This window comes from Lathyrus oleraceus, chromosome 1, assembly GCF_024323335.1.
Source record: "Lathyrus oleraceus cultivar Zhongwan6 chromosome 1, CAAS_Psat_ZW6_1.0, whole genome shotgun sequence".
NCBI classification, from domain to species: domain Eukaryota; kingdom Viridiplantae; phylum Streptophyta; class Magnoliopsida; order Fabales; family Fabaceae; genus Lathyrus; species Lathyrus oleraceus.
In genome coordinates, this window is record NC_066579.1 from 451,961,165 (window position 1) to 451,980,052 (window position 18,888).

At 35.9% G+C, this 18,888-nt stretch overlaps 2 protein-coding genes and 1 pseudogene across 2 annotated transcripts; 1 reads left to right on the plus strand and 2 right to left on the minus strand.

Moving 5' to 3' along the window:
• Positions 1 to 5,371: 5,371 nt before the first annotated feature.
• Positions 5,372 to 5,869, plus strand: LOC127115277 (uncharacterized). The gene has a single exon (XM_051046856.1). The coding sequence runs from the start codon at positions 5,372 to 5,374 to the stop codon at positions 5,867 to 5,869; it is 498 nt and encodes a 165-aa protein (XP_050902813.1).
• Positions 5,870 to 7,191: 1,322 nt separating this feature from the next.
• On the minus strand, positions 7,192 to 7,689 carry LOC127083443 (pathogenesis-related protein 1B-like; annotated as a pseudogene).
• Positions 7,690 to 8,549: 860 nt separating this feature from the next.
• LOC127083416 (pathogenesis-related protein 1) lies at positions 8,550 to 9,172 on the minus strand. Its single transcript, XM_051023730.1, has one exon. It carries the CDS (start codon positions 9,129 to 9,131, stop codon positions 8,634 to 8,636), a length of 498 nt encoding a protein of 165 aa, XP_050879687.1. The 5' UTR covers positions 9,132 to 9,172; the 3' UTR covers positions 8,550 to 8,633.
• Between the last annotated feature and the right edge of the window lie 9,716 nt (positions 9,173 to 18,888).

Consider the following 18,888-nt stretch of genomic DNA (forward strand, 5'->3'; position numbering starts at 1 on the left):
TCATGCATTGCCATTTTATTCAATTCTTTTTATTATTTTCATGATATTTCAATGTTTATTTCATTTTTTCCAAGATATTCAAAAAATCACCAAAAATAGTATAATAGTCCAATTAATTCCCAACTTTTTTCTACTTGTTCATGTGAATGTCTAGAATTTTTTGGTGGTGATTTCATGATTTTGTCATTTCTGGATTTTGAATTGTGGCTGATTATGTGAACATGTATGCTTCTGTGACATTGCTTCATTCAAACTAATGTGAAATGCTCAATAATGATCCAATTGCCATGAAATTTTGTGTGCTGATTCTCAACATGTTGTGTGATTTTTGAGGCTTGGTTGTGCATTTTTAGCATTTGTCATTTCTGCTTTAGGCATGTGCTAATGTGGTGTGACAATGTGTGTCACACAATTTGATATTGATCTTCTCCATTTTCATTGCCTTGCCAATTGAGCTCCTCTGTTTATGATTTTTGACATGATGATTATGTTGGACATGTTGTATGCTCATAAATTTTTCCATGATTGTTTGAGTCATTTCTGTTTTAATATGGAATTCTGATTCTTGTTGGTCAATTGCATGCTTTGAAATTGCCTTTGCCTTCTCATGCTCATGAAATGACTTTGCTTAATGATTTTGATTTGGTCCTTTTTAGGACATGTTCATGATTGTTTAAATGAGCTTTATGTTGAGTTTTAGTTGTTGTTTTGACTTTTTTCTCCATCTTTGACCCTAGGCTTTGCCCTAGGGGTTTGAACTCACATTTGAGCTATGCATTTCAGGTTCAAGCTTCTAGTCTTGATGGATGATGTTGATCTCATAAATTGAGATGCAAAATGATGTGTTCCACTAACATTTGCTGTTTTGTAGGTTCTTTGAATGATGAAACAATTTGAGTTGCTTGCATCTTATGCCTTGTACTGTTTGTTTGTCCGTTAATAGTTTGTCTGAACATAGTACTGATTGTTTAGCTTTTCTTACAGGTACTTTAGCCGCTTTAACTCATTGTTTGAGTTGCTTTGCTTGTGGTTGGTGTACCACTTAGGTAATTTCCTTAACTCCATGTAGTCTGAAAGACCTGTCATGTTATGTTGGCAGGCACCTGTCTGAAGCCCTCCTTAAGAGGCAATGTTTGTGCTTGTTTATCTTTGTGCCTTGTACATGTAAATACATCCTAAGTGAAGAGGCATTGGCAGATAGAAGGGATGTGCAATCCATCCCCTGCTATTCAGTTGAGTCTTTCATATTGCTCGCACTACATGCTGATGCATTTTGAATAAACACCCAAGATCCTTGTATATAGAGTCGGTCAAGTGGAGTAGAGTCCCACATTCTGGACTCCCACACTTTCATTGATTCAAGCTCACCCAGGCCGGGTTAAGAGCTATGAGGTATGATCCGCATTTCCCATTTCATCTACTTCACCCTAACTCTCAATGTTAGGGTTAAGAGCTCACAACACCCCTTTCCAGTTGGCTTGTTTGTCGAGGTTGATTTGACCCCTTGACTAAAGCCCAGCCTTGTATGAGCCACTTGTTTGCATATAGTGTGTGTGCTTGCTCTCTTGTGCTTGTGCTTGCTTATTTGCTGTTTAGGCTAGCTCGCTTCCTGTGCGAGTTAGGATTAAAGACCTCAACATAGGGATCGTATGCATGACAACTTCTAGGCTCGAGTCGTAGTCTCCCTAGTAGCTTGTTATCTCCCTAGTCTCTGGTTAGGATAGAAGTTCTTTCCCTGTTAAGGGGAACTACGTCGCCCTGATCCTCATACCAGATGAGGTACGTAGGCAGGAGGTGAGCAGATCTCTTCGGGCGCCCTTTTTCTTTTTCAACCCTCTTGTGTTTGTTTGTTTGGAGTCTGACGTAAGTCCAGCGATTGGCAGTCGGTTTCCTGTGTGTGTTTGTTTGCTTGGAGTCTGACGTAAGTCCAGCGATTGGCAGTCGGTTTCCTGTGTGTGTTTGTTTGTTTGGAGTCTGACGTAAGTCCAGCGATTGGCAGTCGGTTTCCTGTGTGTGTTTGTTTATTTGGAATCTGACGTAAGTCCAGCGATTGGCAGTCGGTTTCCTGTTTGTGTTTGTTTGGCGTGCGTTAGCCAAGCTACGAGTGCTCTGATTCTTTCTCTGGTTAGAGAAGATACGTATGCATAGGATGTGATATCCTAGCGAGCACGTTCCCGTTCCCCGAACTACGTCGACTCTGATGTTTGTTTCAGACAAACTACGTAGGCCCGGGATGCGATATCCTGCCGAGTCCGCTTCTTCCGTCTTTCATCTGTGTTCCTTCCAGCGTGTGAAGTTTTTAGCAGTTTCTTTTAGCAACCTTTCTTCTATTCTTTCTGAGCGTGGATCCCGTCGAGTACGACGGATGCGTAGGGGTGCTAATACCTTCCCTTCGCATAACCGACTCCCGATCCTTGCATCTCTGGTCGCGAGACCATTTCCTTTCCAGGTTTACTTAGAGCGTTTCCTTTCCCTCCTTTGGGATAAATAACGCACGGTGGCGGCTCTGTTTCTTTTCCCGCCGGCTTTTTCGCGTAATGCGACACTTACCAGCTAAAAATAGAGTCCACGTAAATCTAGAGTAGCCGTCAACAATCATCAATCTTTAAAAGTTGCATCCTAGACTTCTTGTCTGCGAAGGGCCAAACAAGTCTAAATGGAAAAGCTAGAGAGGTTATCATGTCAAAATAACCCTCTTTGGTTTAAACGACACTCTTGTTTTACTTCCCATTTGGAAAGCATCATATAATTTATCTTTTAAAAACATTATTTTAGGAAGACCAACTACTATATTTTTGGATGTTATTTTATTTAGCAGGTCAAAATGAACATGACTTAAACGTTTATGCAATAACCAATAATATTCATTCTTGGATACTAAACACTTAGTCCCATGTATTAACATATTTTATATATCTAGCATATAGATATTTTCAATCCTACAACCCTTAAACATAAGGTCCTTACTAGTCTTAGGCTCAATTACACAACTAAGAGTATAAAAAACAACAAAATACCCTTTGACACATAATTGACTAATACTTAGAAAGTTGTGTTTAAGCCCTTTCACTAATAGAATATTTTTGAATGGTAATTATGGAGGGCAGAGGCAAGAATTTCCTGTGAAAAATCAAATAGATAATTTAGGTCCCCAACCAGTGCGTCCTTTAGGGTTAGTTGGGTTACATTTAGGAATCTATGTCATTTTACCATTGGGAACTTGAATGTTCCTAACATGACAAAGAGACTTAATGTGACCCTTATCTCCACAATAATGGTAAATAGCTTTAGATGAAATGCTTCTTCTATTTCTCCTAGTGACATGAGGGTTTTTCTTATAAAATCTTCACTCTTTCACTCTAAGAACTATAACAAGTATTAGATTGTGAGGTAACATATGTTAATTGTCCCTTAAGAGTTTCGATTTCAAGTTTCAAAATTAGACACTAAACACATTCCACAACTTCTATCTTTTGTATGCTTTGACTTTTGATTTTTTTTCTTTTTTATTAGAATCATATTCTTTTCTTTTCTTTTCTTTTCACCATTACTACCTGAATTTGTTTTTCATACATTTCCTTTTCTCCTCAACTTTATTTTGCAAATACTTTTGCATTTTAAGTGTTCTCCTATCCCTAAAATAAGGTGGCAAATATTATTACTTTTTTAAATCATCTAAGGTTTGTAACATTTATAGAACAAAGATTTTCATTTTAGGCTCAAAAGGATTATCAAAGGATCACACTCTAGCTAGGTAGGTTTTTTGTTAAAGTAATTTTCACACAAAATAAGCATCATCTTGATAAAACCCATAAATCATCTAAGAAGTTTCACTACTACAAATAATACGTTTCCTAACAAAAGTTTACCTCGGTGATCCAACAAACCGAGGTGTAAACCATAGGCGTACCACATTTTAATTTTTTAAAAAAAATACTAGCTATTCACTCGTTTGAGCCGAAAATCAATGGGATAAGCATTCAAAGGACACACCTTCGAATACCAGCAATTGTATTTTAGCAACTTATATTTTTTTTTTATATTTTGGTTTATGACCTATTATCTCGGTTGAGCTGGAAACCAAGGGGAAAAGTACTAAACGGACAAACCTTTGAATCCCAAATACTACATTTTAGTATATCTTACTTTATTTTTATTTTTTATGACCTATTACATCAGTTGAGCTAGCAACCGATAGAAAAAAAAATTATATGACACACATTTTATTTCCATTAACTGCATTTTATCATCTTTTATATTTAATTTTTGTTTATGACCCACTACTTAGGTTAATTTGGCAACCGAGGGGGAAAGTTTTTATCAACCACCCTTTCAAATTTCAACAAATGTATTATAGCATATTTTATTTATTTATTTTTATTTATGACATATTACCTCGTTCAAGCTTGCAACCGAAAGGAAAACTTTTGTTTAATTTGACAAAAATATTATGTAACGAATAGTTAACGGCCATTTACAAAGTAACAACGATCAATATACTGTCAACTCAATAATCTACATGAAACATTTGTTATCCTTATGAAACTCTAACCAACTATTCAGAACTTGAATGCCACAACAATCCATCTTGGATGCAAAGTGCTGAAATCTAAACCTAACATAATGAAAGTAGTTACATGAATTACAACACCGTTCTCTAGGATGGATTGCAAGACCAGGAAAACCCTCTTTCACGATATGATTCATGAAGAGATTGAGGTTTATGTGAACGACATGATTTCCAAATCCATAACTGAATATGATCACTTAGAACACCTAATAAAGTTGTTTGCCAGACTCCAAAAGTTCAAGTTGCGTTTGAATCCAGCAAAGTGCACTTTTAGGGTCCGATCTGGTAAGCTATTGGGTTTCATAGTCAGTAAGAAAGGTATTGAGGTTAATCCCGACAAAGTTCGTGCCATCTAAGATATGCCACCCAAACAGAAAAAGAAGTATGAGGTTTCCTTGGGCGAAACAACTATATTTCCATATTCATATCATACCTAACAACTACCTTTGAACCAATCTTCAAATTATTAAGGAATAATCAATCAATTGTGTGGAATAATGACTGTCAAGTGACATTTGACAAAATAAAAAAGTATTTGCAAGAACCACCAATCCTCATACGACTGGTTCCTGGTAGGCCTCTTATTATGTACCTCACGGTGCTCGATGAATCTATGGGTTGTGTTTTGGATCAACACGATGGCACATGAAAGAAAGAACGTGCAATGTATTATCTCACTAGAAGTTCACTGAATGTGAGACCATATACTCACTTTTGGAGAAGACTTGTTGTGCTTTGGCTTGGGTTGCTCGACGCCTGAGACAATACATGGTTTTCCATACTACTTTATTGACATCTAAAATGGATCAGATAAAGTACATATTCGAAAACCCTGATGTCACTGGTAGAATTTCTCGGTGGGAAATGTTGTTAACCGAATATGATATTCAGTACGTGACTCAGAAAGCAATAAAAGGGAGTATTTTGTCTGACTACCTTGCTCATTTACCTGTGGAGGGTTATCAACTGTTGAGGTTTGACTTTTCAGACGAAGACATCATGTTTATCAGAGACTTCGCTATTCCATGCCCCGAGGAAGGACCCGAACCAGGATCACGATGGACGCTCGTGTTCGATGGTGCTTCTAATGCTCGTGGTCATGGAATAGGCGCAATTATTACTTCTCTAACTGGCTTCCACCTTCCGTTTACCGCTAGATTATGCTTTGACTACACCAATAATATGACAGAATATGAGGCATGTATCTACGATACTGAGGCGTCCATCGACTTAAGAATCAAGATTCTTGAGGTATATGGAGATTCAACTCTGGTAATCAGTCAGGTAAAAGGTGATTAGGAGACTCGGGATAGCAAGTTGATTCCTTATAAAGAGCATATCAAAAAACTGATGCCATACTTTGATGAAATCTTTTTCCATCATATTTCTAGGGAAGACAATCAGTTAGCAGACACTCTAGCTACATTGGCATCCATCTTTAAAGTCAGGTGGAAGAATGAAGCACATGTTATCCATATTGACCTCCTGGATGAACCAGCACGTTGTCTAGCAATCGAGGAAGATCCTGATGATAAGCCCTGGTTCTATGACATTAAGACATTTTTGGAGAAACAACAATATCCCGAGGGTATATCTATTACTGATAAGAAAGACATGAGAATACTTTCCTCCAAGTTTTTCTTAAACGATGATGCGTTATACAAAAGGAATTATGATTTTGTGTTGCTCATATGCCAATGTCACTCGACAGATGGTTACTCGGTTTATCAAGAAAGAGATAATCAGCTGCTATAAAATTCCTAGCAAGATCATCACTAACAATGCCAGTAATCTCAATAATAAGATGATGAAAGAGTTGTGCAAAAAATTTAAGATCGAGCACCACAACTCTTCACCATAACGACCCAAGATGAACGGTGTCGTAGACGCAACTAATAAGAACGTCAAGCGAATCGTCCAGAAAATGGTTAAAACATACAAGGATTGGCATGAGATGTTACCCTTTGCTCTGCATAGTTATAGGACCTCAATTCGTACATCCACTAGGGAAACTCCGTACTCATTAGTCCATGGGATGGAGGTTTTTTTACCAATCGAAGTTGAGATTACTTCACTCAGGGTTATCCTGGAGGTTGACCTTGATGAAGCTGAATGGGTTCAATCTCGGTATGATCAGCTGAATTTGATTGAAGAAAAGCGTTTGACGTCTGTATGCCATGGATAGTTGTACCAACGACGCCACAAACAAGCTTTTGATAAGAAAGTTCTTCCTAGTGAGTACCGCCCAAGAGAACTCGTGCTCAAAAGGTATTCAGATATTCACTATGATCCTCGAGGAAAATGGAATCTCAAATACGAAGGACCTTTTGTCATTAAGAAGGGATTCTCAGGTGGCACCCTAATCCTCATAACAATGGACGGAAAAGATTTGTCGTCGCTAGTGAATGCTGACATAGTCAAAAAATATCATGCCTAAAAAGAAATGATAAATAAAAGCCCATTAGATGGATTCTTATAAGATCAATCTAAGAAAAAATGACTATCCCGATGGACCAATAAAATAGTACAAATGTGAGTCAAGTGAATATTATTTTATAATTTAGAAACATTACAACACAATACATGAGTCATAAACAAATTATGATTAAATAATGAAGTACTTAGAATGGATCTTGGCCTGGAATGTTCCCGGGAGGATAATAATTGTAAGTAATAAATGTGCCTCCATTATCACATTTTATTTTGCCACATCCAACACGTAATGAATCATTCCAAATCACCTAAGTATAATGAAGACATTCACCATCAATGCATTTGTTATGATATTGATCAAAGTGAGGTTGTTCATCCACCCACAATTTCACTGCTTTCACACCACCAATGTAGCCATTGCTAATGGCAAGATTCTAACCATAATGTCCACCATTACCACCCGAGGGAATCACTTTACAATCCTTGCATTGATTAGTATAGTTTTGTGCAAATGCTATAATTTTGTTGTCCCAAACAAGATTTGGAATATTAAAACCTTCAATATCTGATCTTGCTGCATTGTGCGGTTTCAGATAATCGGTCGGTGAGCCTTGGGCGCTTGTAATGTCACTGCAACTCACAATGAGTATCAAACTTAAAATACACAATATTGAAAATGAACCCATTTTTGTTATCAATATAAATTTCTTGTTGTAAGATGAAAATTGTTACAACTCTAATGATGTTTTTATAGAGTTTTTTCTAACAAGGGAATTTGGTAATGACATTAGCTATTTATCTTTACAAAAAGAAAATTTAAATATTTATTTATAAAAATGATTTTATTTTTATTATAATTGATTCAATATCATTTACAGGGGGAATAAATAATACAATTTTAAAATATATAAAAAATATAAAATTTAACTCACCTGACATTAACATATATTATACGCTGAAAACATAAGGGAATCTGGACTGAAATAATGCGCACGGGGACCTTTGAGAAGAAATCTTGATATTACAAAGAGGGAATAGAAAACAACTATTTCACATAGGTTAAAGTGAATCTCGCTTATATTGCAGAGGGTGTTGTATATATAACTCATATTTAGAATAACCCGAGTTACCATGCTCACAAGATAAAACATCGCAACAAAGGGTTTCCCCCCGAAAAAAAAGTGAGATGAACCATAATGAAATTAGTCTCTTAATTATTTATAATAAAGAAGAGACTTCTAACTCTAGTATACATATAAACATTTGTTTAGATAAATTTAATATATTATAAAATTGATAGATTATTATCTCTTTAAAGAGTGTGATGTGAGTGAATAAGATGATAATGAATTCTGCCGTTAATTTTTTCATACATTACACACTCACTACTTTAATAATCGTTTGATTATAACCATACACTTTATAAAAAACAAGATTTATTATTCTATTATATTTCAAAAAGTCTAGTATTAAATATGAACCATTTGATTTTTATCATGGAAAATTTAACAACCTGAATTCACTAATAAAATAGTACAAATGTGAGTCAGGTGAATATTATTTTATAATTTAGAAACATTACAACACAATACATGAGTCATAAACAAATTATGATTAAATAATGAAGCACTTAGAATGGATCTTGGCCTGGAATGTTGCCAGGAGGATAATAATTGCAAGTAATAAATGTGCCTCCATTATCACATTTTACTTTGCCACATCCAACACGTAATGAATCATTCCAAATCACCTGAGTATAATGAAGACATTCACCATTAACGCATTTGTTATGATATTGATCAAAGTGAGGTTGTTCATCCACCCACAATTTCACTGCTTCCGCACCACTTATGTAGCCATTGCTAATGGCAAGATTCTCACCGTAGTACCCACCATTACCACCCGAGGGAATCACTTTACAATCCTTGCGTTGATTAGCATAATTTTGTGCAAAAGCCACAAGTTTTTCGTCCCAAACAAGATTTGAAATGTTAAGACCTTCAATAGCTGATCTTGCTGCGTTGTGCGGTTTCAGATAATCGATCGGTGAGTCTTGGGCGCTTGTAATGTTACTGCAACTCACAATGAGTATCAAACTTAAAATACACAATATCGAAAATGAACCCATTTTTGTTATCAATATGAATTTCTTGTTGTAAGATGAAAATTGTTACAACTCCAATGATGTTTTATAGAGTTTTTCTAATAAGGGAATTTGGTAATTGCATTAGATATTTATCTTGGCGAAAAGAAAATTTTTAAATATATTTATTTAGATATTTTTGTATAAAAATGATTTTCTTTTTACTATAATTGATTCGAAATGTTAAATGGAAGTGTATCTATTTGGTGAAAATTGTTGAGCTCTTGTGATGTATTTGTGTAGTTTTTTAACATGGAAATTTGGTAATTCAAAAATATATTTTTCTTTACAAAAAGAAAGTTGCAACAATAGCTTAAAAAAACCTATGTATTTAGAAGCTTTATTTTAGTAAACTTGATTTGAGTTTATGATAATAAAATTAATTTTAACCTTAAGTTAGAGATATAATTTGATAATTTTATATTACAATTGAATGTAATTTTATATTAATTTGTTGAACTTTCTTTTATATTGAAAAATCTAAATACAATTATAGAATATGATCGAGATATTGATTTTAACTTTTTCTGTTGATTAATAAATTATGATATCACTCTTTGTTCAATATGGACTATTGAAGAAAAAGGAAATGACTCCTAAAACACAAATAAAAAAATACGGCCTCCTAATTTATTATTTAATAATAGCATATTTTGTTTTTGACAGAATTTAATAATAATCATTAAAGAGGACGGGAGATCTTTAATTTAAATAAAGAAATCATTAAAGAGGACTTAATGGTTCATGTTGTGTTGAATGTAATGGATCTAACCAAACAAATACTACCTATGAAATGAGCTAACAATCTCGTACGCATTACATGTTATATATGTCCGCTAATAATTAATGGATCAAACCATCATTTATTAAGTCAGGAAAAAAAGTCTGATTTATTATAACTAATTACAATGCTCATCATTCTAAATTATGATTTTAAATTGCAGTCTTTTAATTTATTTATTTTAAATAACCATGTTTTATAAATAAAAAAATTAAAATAACCATACTTTCAGCAAAATACTAAAGTAATCATGTTTCAAATAAAAAAGTTTATACATAAGAGGAGTTGTCAGCTGATATAGCGCATGCATTCGTTTTTTTTACATAGGTGTCATGCATTATAACGCATGCTTATACTGACATTCAAAAGACGTAGATAAAAATCTATTTACCGTGACTCATGGATTCATTTTTGTGCATAGGCGTTATGTATGATGGCGTATGCTTATTATGATAGTCAAAAGGCGTAGGTAAAAGTCTATTTATCATATGTATATCCTGAAATACTTATATCTACGTTACTTTTTCAGACTTTACATACAGTAAAGAGACTTTTACCTACCCTTTTTTACTCTTTTTGACGGTCATTATAAGCATGCGACATCATGCATGACGTTTATGTACAAAAAAAAAAAGTAAATGCATGTGCCATACCCACTGTCTACTCCTCTTGTGTGCAATTTTTTTTAGTTTGAGACATAGTTACTTCGATATTTCTTTTGAAAATATAATTGATGCACTAGTCTTTGTAATAGCACCTGACCATAATTATAGTGTGAATTAAAATCATGGGCTTGATCGCCATTAAAAATCACATAAGACAATTTTTTTCATCAAAACTCAAAACTAAATAACTCATAAAGTCAATTTACTTATGTAATGAATTTTCTTAACATAATGTATTTTTTAACTGTACATATCAAACATTTTCGATTAGAATTCACACTACAACGGCTGCAATGCAATTAGTAGTAACTGTAATGGCCACTTTAAAGGATGAAGTAGATTTAAAAATGCATAAACTGGGGAGAATATTATATGAACGGTGAGTGAAGTAAAAAATAAAGCTTATGGTTGAATTTAAAAATGTGTGTGTGAGAGAGAGAAGATATATATATATATATATATATATATATATATATATATATATATATATATATATATATATATATATATATATATATATATATATATATATATATATATATATATATATATATATATATAGAGAGAGAGAGAGAGAGAGAGAGAGAGAGAGAGAGAGAGAGAGAGAGAGAGAGAGAGAGAGAGAGAGAGAGAGAGAGAGAGAGAGAGAGAGAGAGAGAGAGAGAGAGAGAGAGAGAGAGAGAGAGAGAGAGAGAGAGAGAGAGAGAGAGAGAGAGAGAGAGAGAGAGAGAGAGAGAGAGAGAGAGAGAGAGAGAGAGAGAGAGAGAGAGAGAGATTTTATATATAAGATTGCTAAATACAGAAAAAAGACAAGAGATTTGGAACAAGTTAAGTGTGTTAAAGATGAATAAGCTTATGGTGGAATTTAAGAGAGAGAGAGAGAGAGAGAGAGAGAGATTTTATATATAAGATTGTTTAATAAAGAGAAAAAGACAAGAGATTTGGAAGAAATCAAGTGTGTTAAAATGAATAAGCTTATGATGGAATTTACTAACCCTGTTAACAAATGAGAGAGAGAGAGAGAGAGAGAGAGAGATTCTATATATATATAAGATTGTTAAAGGAAGAAAAAAAAGACAAGAGATTTGGATCAAGTAAAGTGTGTTAAAGATGAATACGTCATTATTTTTGATTCTATAAAACGATATAAAAGATAGACAGAAAAAGTATTTTTATAATTTATGTATAAAAAATTTTGATATCTATCCAGAGTCTATTAGGATGGAAAATAGAGAAGAGGATCACAAATATAACTATTATCATCAGGTTCAAAATCACGAGGGAAAATAAATTTTAAAAAGGATCGTAATAAGATTGTGGTTGGGCCAGGTAACATACCTATTGAAGTGTGGAAAGTTTTTAGAGTTAAAGGTGTTTTGTGGATAGACAATTTTTTTATAGAAATAATGTGTTGAAGGTAAATTTGGGATCAACGAAGAAGAAACAATTTAGTTTTAATTTATAAGAATATGGGGTGGGGGATATACAAACTTGTGAATATTACAAGGGGAATAAACTTATGAGTCATACTATGAGTCTATGGGAAAGAATGATTGAATGAAGACTACGAAAATATACTTAATTCATGGAAAAAAAATTGATTTTATTCTTTACAGATGGGTGAGTAATGGATAAGTATCAGATGGATCAAAAATAATTGCACCTAGTTTTTACTAACTTAGAGAAGGCGTATGATAGAGTACCCTAAAGAGAATTTCTGAAAATACCTATAGAAGAAATGAGTTATAATTACCTATATTTGAACATTCCAAGATACATATGATGGGGTATCGAGTACTGTACACATATAGGGCCTAGAGACAAGTGTTTTTCCCATAACAGTGAGGTTAAACCACGATTCAACCCTAATCTCTTACCTATTTACTTTACTTTTAGATGTACTTACAAAACACATTCAAGAGCTAGAAATGAGATGTATGATTTTTGAAGATGACATAGTCTTACTTGGAGAGTCAAAAAAGGATTTAAGTGAAATGTTGGAGACTTGGAGACAAGCCTTAGAAGCTTATAACTTCCTCCTTTGAAGAAGTAAGACGGGGTATATGGAATTAAAGTTTAGCAATATGAGAAGTGTTTCTAACACTAGTAAAAATAATACATAATTTCATGACAAAGCTTTCACCTCACCCTACAAAAAATTGAGGAATAATACCAAGGTACACCATATTTTATTTCGTATTTTTAAATAAATACGACATATTCCATTGGTTTTTAAATATAACCGAGGGGAAAATAATTCAAGACATGCTTCGAATCCCAGCAAATGCAGTTTATATTTTTATTTCTTTAAAAATAGTGCATTTTTTTTCTTTTAAATTAATGATCTATTCTTTCGATTTTATTTAATAAATGAGAAATTAGATAATTATTGGAAGTCCTTAATAATTCAAATGCTTGATTGAAGCTTTAAAAAGCACTGCAGTGAAAACAGCTTATTGGATAAGTTGTTTTGGAAATAAGCTGTTTTGGCAATTCTGTTTTTTTTCTGTTATTCTTGGGCCTGTTTGTGGTTCCAATTTGTACCCTATAAATAGACATTGTATGTCATAGTTGAAAGGTTAATGCCATATGATTCAATTCTCTCAATCTTTCTTTATTTCTCTATCTCTCTCTATTCACATTATCATCTTCATCTTTCCCAAACACACTGTTTTTCACCACTCCATTTCTGGTTTTTTCCAACATTTGGTATCAAAGCCTGGTTCTGATCCAATTCCGCTGCAATCATGTCTGTTTCAAACGATAAAATACCTACCAATCTTCCAATCCTTGACTCGAAAAACTACGACAAATGGGCGAAGCAAATGAAGGTTTTGTTCGGCTATCAAGACGTTCTTGAGGTGATCAAAGATGGTGTTACGTCTGTCATCGAAGGAGCTACGGATGCTCAAAAGGCTACGTTCAAAGAAGAGAAGAAGAAGGATTACAAAGCGCTGTTCTTGATCCATTCTTGTGTCGATGGTGACAACTTTGAAAAGGTTGGCGATTGAGATTCCGCAAAGCAAGCGTGGGAGATTCTTGAGAAGGCTTATGCAGGGGCTGCCAAAGCCAAAATGGTGAGGTTACAAACTCACAAGCGACAGTTCGAGTTAATGCAAATGGAGGACAAGGAGTCGATAAACGATTATGTGACGCGTATTACGCGTGTGGTGAATCAAATCAAGTCGTGCGGGGAAACTACGGTAGAGCAGAATGTTGTGTCGAAGATCTTGCGTTCTTTAACGCCAAGATCCGATAACATTGTCGTTGCGCTTGAAGAATCGAAGGATTTATCGTCGTTGTCGAAGGAGGAGCTTCAAAGCTCACTAGAAGCTCATGAACAACGAATGGATGAGAGGGGAAACGATACAGCGAAGTCGGAAAGAGCATTGCAAGCGCGACTTCATGAGAAGAGTAAACGATCGGAGAGGAAAGGGCATCCGAGAGGGAAGTCCAATTTCCAGAATTTTGGTGGTAGAGATTCATAAAATTCAAAGGGGCAAAAAGGTGAGGGAAGCTCCAAGGAGGGTGATCAAGGAACCCACAAGCCATTCGACAAAAGTAACATGAAGTGTTACAATTGTCAAAAGCTTGGGCATTTCGCAAAGTATTGCCACGCGAAACGAAGAGAAAATCGCGCGGATGAGGCGAAGTTTGCTAGGGAAGAAGCGAATGATGATAATACACTTCTTGTGATGATCACGGAAGAGAATTATGGCATGAGAGAAGGGCTGGACAGCAGTGGCAGCAGTGCAGACAATTCTGCAGAAACGCGTTCGGAGAAAAACGCAATGGCAACGGTTCGAGATGGAATTCAAAGTAGTGATGAGTGGTACTTGGATTCTGGTTGTTCGAGTCATATGACGGGAAGAAAGGATTGGTTTGTCAAGATCAATCAAGCCACGAAGAATAAAGTGAGATTTGCCGATGATACGACGTTATCCGCCGATGGCATTGGAGATGTCTTGATCGTGAAGAAAGATGGTGGTCGTTCATTGATCAAGGATGTGCTATACATTCCAGGAATCAAATGTAATCTCTTGAGCATTGGCCAACTACTCGAGAAAGATTACATTATTCGCATGGAAAACAAGGTATTGCGCGTTTTGGACCGAAATGGAGTTTTGGTACTTAAAGCACCGATGGCTGCCAATCGAACTTTCAAGATAGCATTGAAAGTAATGGAGCATCGATGTTTAGCTACAGCGGCAAGTCGTGAGGAGTGGTTATGGCATTACCGTCTTGGTCATCTCAATTTTCGAGACCTCGACGCGTTGCATAGACATGGTATGGTGACCGGGCTGCCAAGAATCGTGGTTCCAGCTGAGTTGTGTGTTGAATGTGGGAAGCAACACAAGAGTGTTTTAAGCAAGGATACAAGTCATAGGACCAAGCATCTTCTTGAGGTGGTGTATTCGGACGTGTGTGGGCTGATGCAAGTCAATTCGTATGGAGGTAACCGATACTTTGTCACGTTTATTGATGATTTCAATAAGAAGCTGTGGATTTATCTAATCAAGAGGAAGGATGAGGTGTTTGATATGTTCAAACGATTTAAATCCATGGTTAAGCGACAAAGTAGTCACAAACTCAAAATTCTCAAAACCGATGGAGGAGGAGAATTTACTTCGAGGGTGAAATTCTGGTATCAGATATAAGATGTCGAAGGTAATGTCACGACACTGATATCCGGTTATAAACAATGGATAAACAAAAACAGAATGGTAAAGCAAATAACACAAGCAATTGTTAACCCAGTTCGGTGCAACTCACCTACGTCTGGGGGCTACCAAGCCAGGAAGGAAATTCACTAAAATAGAATTAGTTCAAAGACTATCCGTATACTTCACCAAGTTACAGTCTTTCTCACCTAATCTCTACCCGTGAAATTTCTACCTAAGCACTCTTAGATATGAGAACCCACTCACTTCCCTTACAATCACACACCAGTGATTTTAAACAACAATCCCTTCTGAAAAGAAAATACTTTTCAATTACACACTCTTTATTTTACTTCACAGTTTCAATCAAGAAGACACATTCTTGATCTTGCTTCAAAGCTTTGATCAAGAAGACACACACTTGATCTTGCTTCATAGCTTTGATCAAGTAGACACACACTCTTGCTTAATAACTTTTAGAGTGACAAATTACAACCACAAATCAGTCCAATTCAATCATCAATGGATGACTTGAATGACCTACAAGTCTTACGACTAAACAGACACAAACCCTAGCTCTCTCTCTCAATTTCGCTCAGTCTTGGTTGTGTGTCCAAACAGGTTTTCTAAGTCCCTTTTTATAGAAGCACCCAGCTGGGCTTGGACATCTTGAAAACCCTAAATCTATTTTCCAATCAAATCTTTTTATAACAGCTGTGTAGATCTCCTTGGAAAATAAGCAAATATGGTTGTAATCCATGATTGAATGCGCCAGCTAGCCATATCTTCAATCATACAAAGATTGCCATTAATTGTGCAATCCCAAAACACCAGATATTCATACTGAATATTCTGTGTACATGTTGTCATGACATCGGGTCTGACATCCTGGAAAAATCCTGCATAATCCAATAATTCCTTTTATAACTTCTAGCAGGTACAACCATATCAGATGCCATGACATTGTGTATGTCATCTGAAACAATCCTGCATGAACATGTCTTTCAATTAAGCTCTAGCAGGTACATCCAATATCAGAAGCCTTAGCATTGTAAGTGGCATTCTGAAACAATCCTGCATGCACATGTTCTTGAACTCCAGCAGGTACATAGGATATCTTATGTTAAGGCATCACACATGACATCTTGTGAACACTCTTTGTTTTACCAAAATTGCTGCCAACTCTTAGAATCAACAAACTCCCCCTTTGGCAAATTTTGGCTAAAACATATATCTGTCTTTTTTTTTTGTTCACAAGGTAAACTATCAGCAGTTAAACCACATAACAGAAGTTTAATCAGCAGCAGAAGCAAAACAATTACTAGCTATACACATATGCACAAGGGTACTTCTCCTCCCTCTAAATCTGTGCACCAACAACAGAATTACTAGTTATGGATGCAACTAGTAAGACACACAAATGCACAGTGCACAAGGGTACTTCTTCTCCCCTTAAATCTGTGCATGCAACAACCATAACAGCTACTGAACTCCAGTACCTGTACCAGCCAGAATGTCATACTGACATCTGCTACAACATCAACGCATGTGCACCACATCAGACATCCTCTTTGACATCTGTAACAAACAGAATTACATTATATTTTTAGCACCTGTGCACTTCATAATAATAGTTGTCCTTCTGTCCAGCCACATACAACTTCCATATCAGCACTTCTCCCCCTTTTTTAGTCAAAATTGACCAAAGGTGATCAATTAGACAAAATAAATGTCTATTAGCCTAGCAGAGAATGTTAGAACAGCTGTTATAACATTAAGCATGTTAAAACAAAAAGTCAGGAAGTACACACCATCATTAAACACAGCTGTGATAGCTGGAATAATGAACAAATCCAAGGAACTCATTAAGAGCCCTAAATATTACATAACAGACATCAAATAAGGACTGCCACAAAATACAAAATCAAAAACCAATCAAGACAACAACCTTCCAAACAGCAGCCCAGCTTCCACCACACCTCCCAGTCTTCAATTCAGGCAGGAACCATTAATCAGAAGAGGAAGTATCACCTTCACCTTCATCTTCATCTTCTGAACACTCAGAGCTTCCAGAGCAGCCACTGGATTGTGCTTTTCCATCTGAGTCCTTACCATCCTTCGCTAACTCTTCTTTTTCCAGGTTACAAATAAGAGCTTCCAAAGCTTCTTTTCTTGCCTTTGCCACCTTCATACCCAATTTGCCAAACATAAGGGAAGGGAATGCAATAGGTAACTTCACAGCATTTGTAGAAGCATGTCTGATGGTTTGATCAAATATGAATTTCCCAAAATCATAGTTTATCTTGGTTCCAATTACATGAATGATCCTTCCCAGGGCAATGGAGATGGTAGAGACATGATTAATAGGTACCCAATTTGCTGAACCAATCTTATGCAGAATGGCATATTTCATAGTGAGCTTACTAGCTGATGGGTGTTTCCTACTAGGCCATTCCTTAACTTGGCCAGCTGTAATAATTCTACAGACCTCATTGTTTGTGGTCTCTAGATATGCTCCTCCATCAGTTCCTCTCCCTAGGAACTTGTTGATGATAGTAGGTGAAAGTTTCACACACTTACCCCTTACAAAAACTTTGGAGCCCTCCCTGCTGCTTCTTTCATATATCTCCTCAGGGATGTTCACAATGAATTCTTTGACCAACCCCTCATAGCACCGAGGCAGAGTAGTCACAGTTTTCATAAGACCAGCTGTCTTAATTAACTCCATGACTTCCTTTACTTCACTTGCCTCTTTTCCCAATTCTCTTTCAACTGCTACCCTTCTTTGAGTCACAAACTTCCATTTGGCAGCACCACCTTCCACGTGAAATGAGATATTGTCAAGATGAACAGCAGCCACTTTGTTTGGATACTTCTTTATAGGCTTCCTTTTAATAGAGGGAATGTCTAAGATATCATATTCGACATCCTCATCAGATTCAGAACTCTCACTTTCCTTCATCTTCCTGACCTCTACTTTACTCCAAGTCTTGGATGGACCTATACCAGCAACCCTTTTCTCTTTCCTACCTGTCCTTATCTCAGCCATACTCTTCCTTTTACTCAGTCTATTAGCTACACTTGTTTTCACAAGATTGACCAACGTGTCATCTTCTTCCTCAGACCTTTCTTCCTCAATGTCCTGAGCAGTATCAGGGGACATACTAGGTAAGTTTTTTCCAAGAGAACATAGTCCCTCAGCAGCTACTTCCTTTTCTGTTTTAGATGAGTCATCATCTTTCTCAGCTTGGGTTTCCACCTCAGGTGAGGGGTCCCTTCTGGACAGAGGGGTAAAAATGTCCTTAACTCCATGCTCTTCATTCAGTATCCTAGTAACTAGGTTTCTTATGATGCGATCAGTAGAGTGCATGTCCTCTTTATCAGGCGATTTTTCAGGAGTGTTACCTTGCTTAGCTCTAGCCATGGAAGGGGAGCTTGGAACGTTACCTGGTATCATACGCAGAGGAGTCACGTCCATCAAATCTTCATCTAAGAATTCCATGGAGGAAGTTCTAGTATGAAAGGATTTTGAGCTGGATGTTGACGGATGTTGAGACATGTTGTTGAACTTTTGAGAAAACTTTCTTTGCCCTAGCAGAGGTTCTTTGAGAAGTTTGATGAAGATGAAAAGAATT

Excerpts from the sequence above, each read along its gene's own strand:
- LOC127115277 (XM_051046856.1), top strand. The coding sequence starts at position 5,372 with ATGGATCAGATAAAGTACATATTCGAAAACCCTGATGTCACTGGTAGA.
- LOC127083416 (XM_051023730.1), bottom strand. The coding sequence starts at position 9,131 with ATGGGTTCATTTTCGATATTGTGTATTTTAAGTTTGATACTCATTGTG.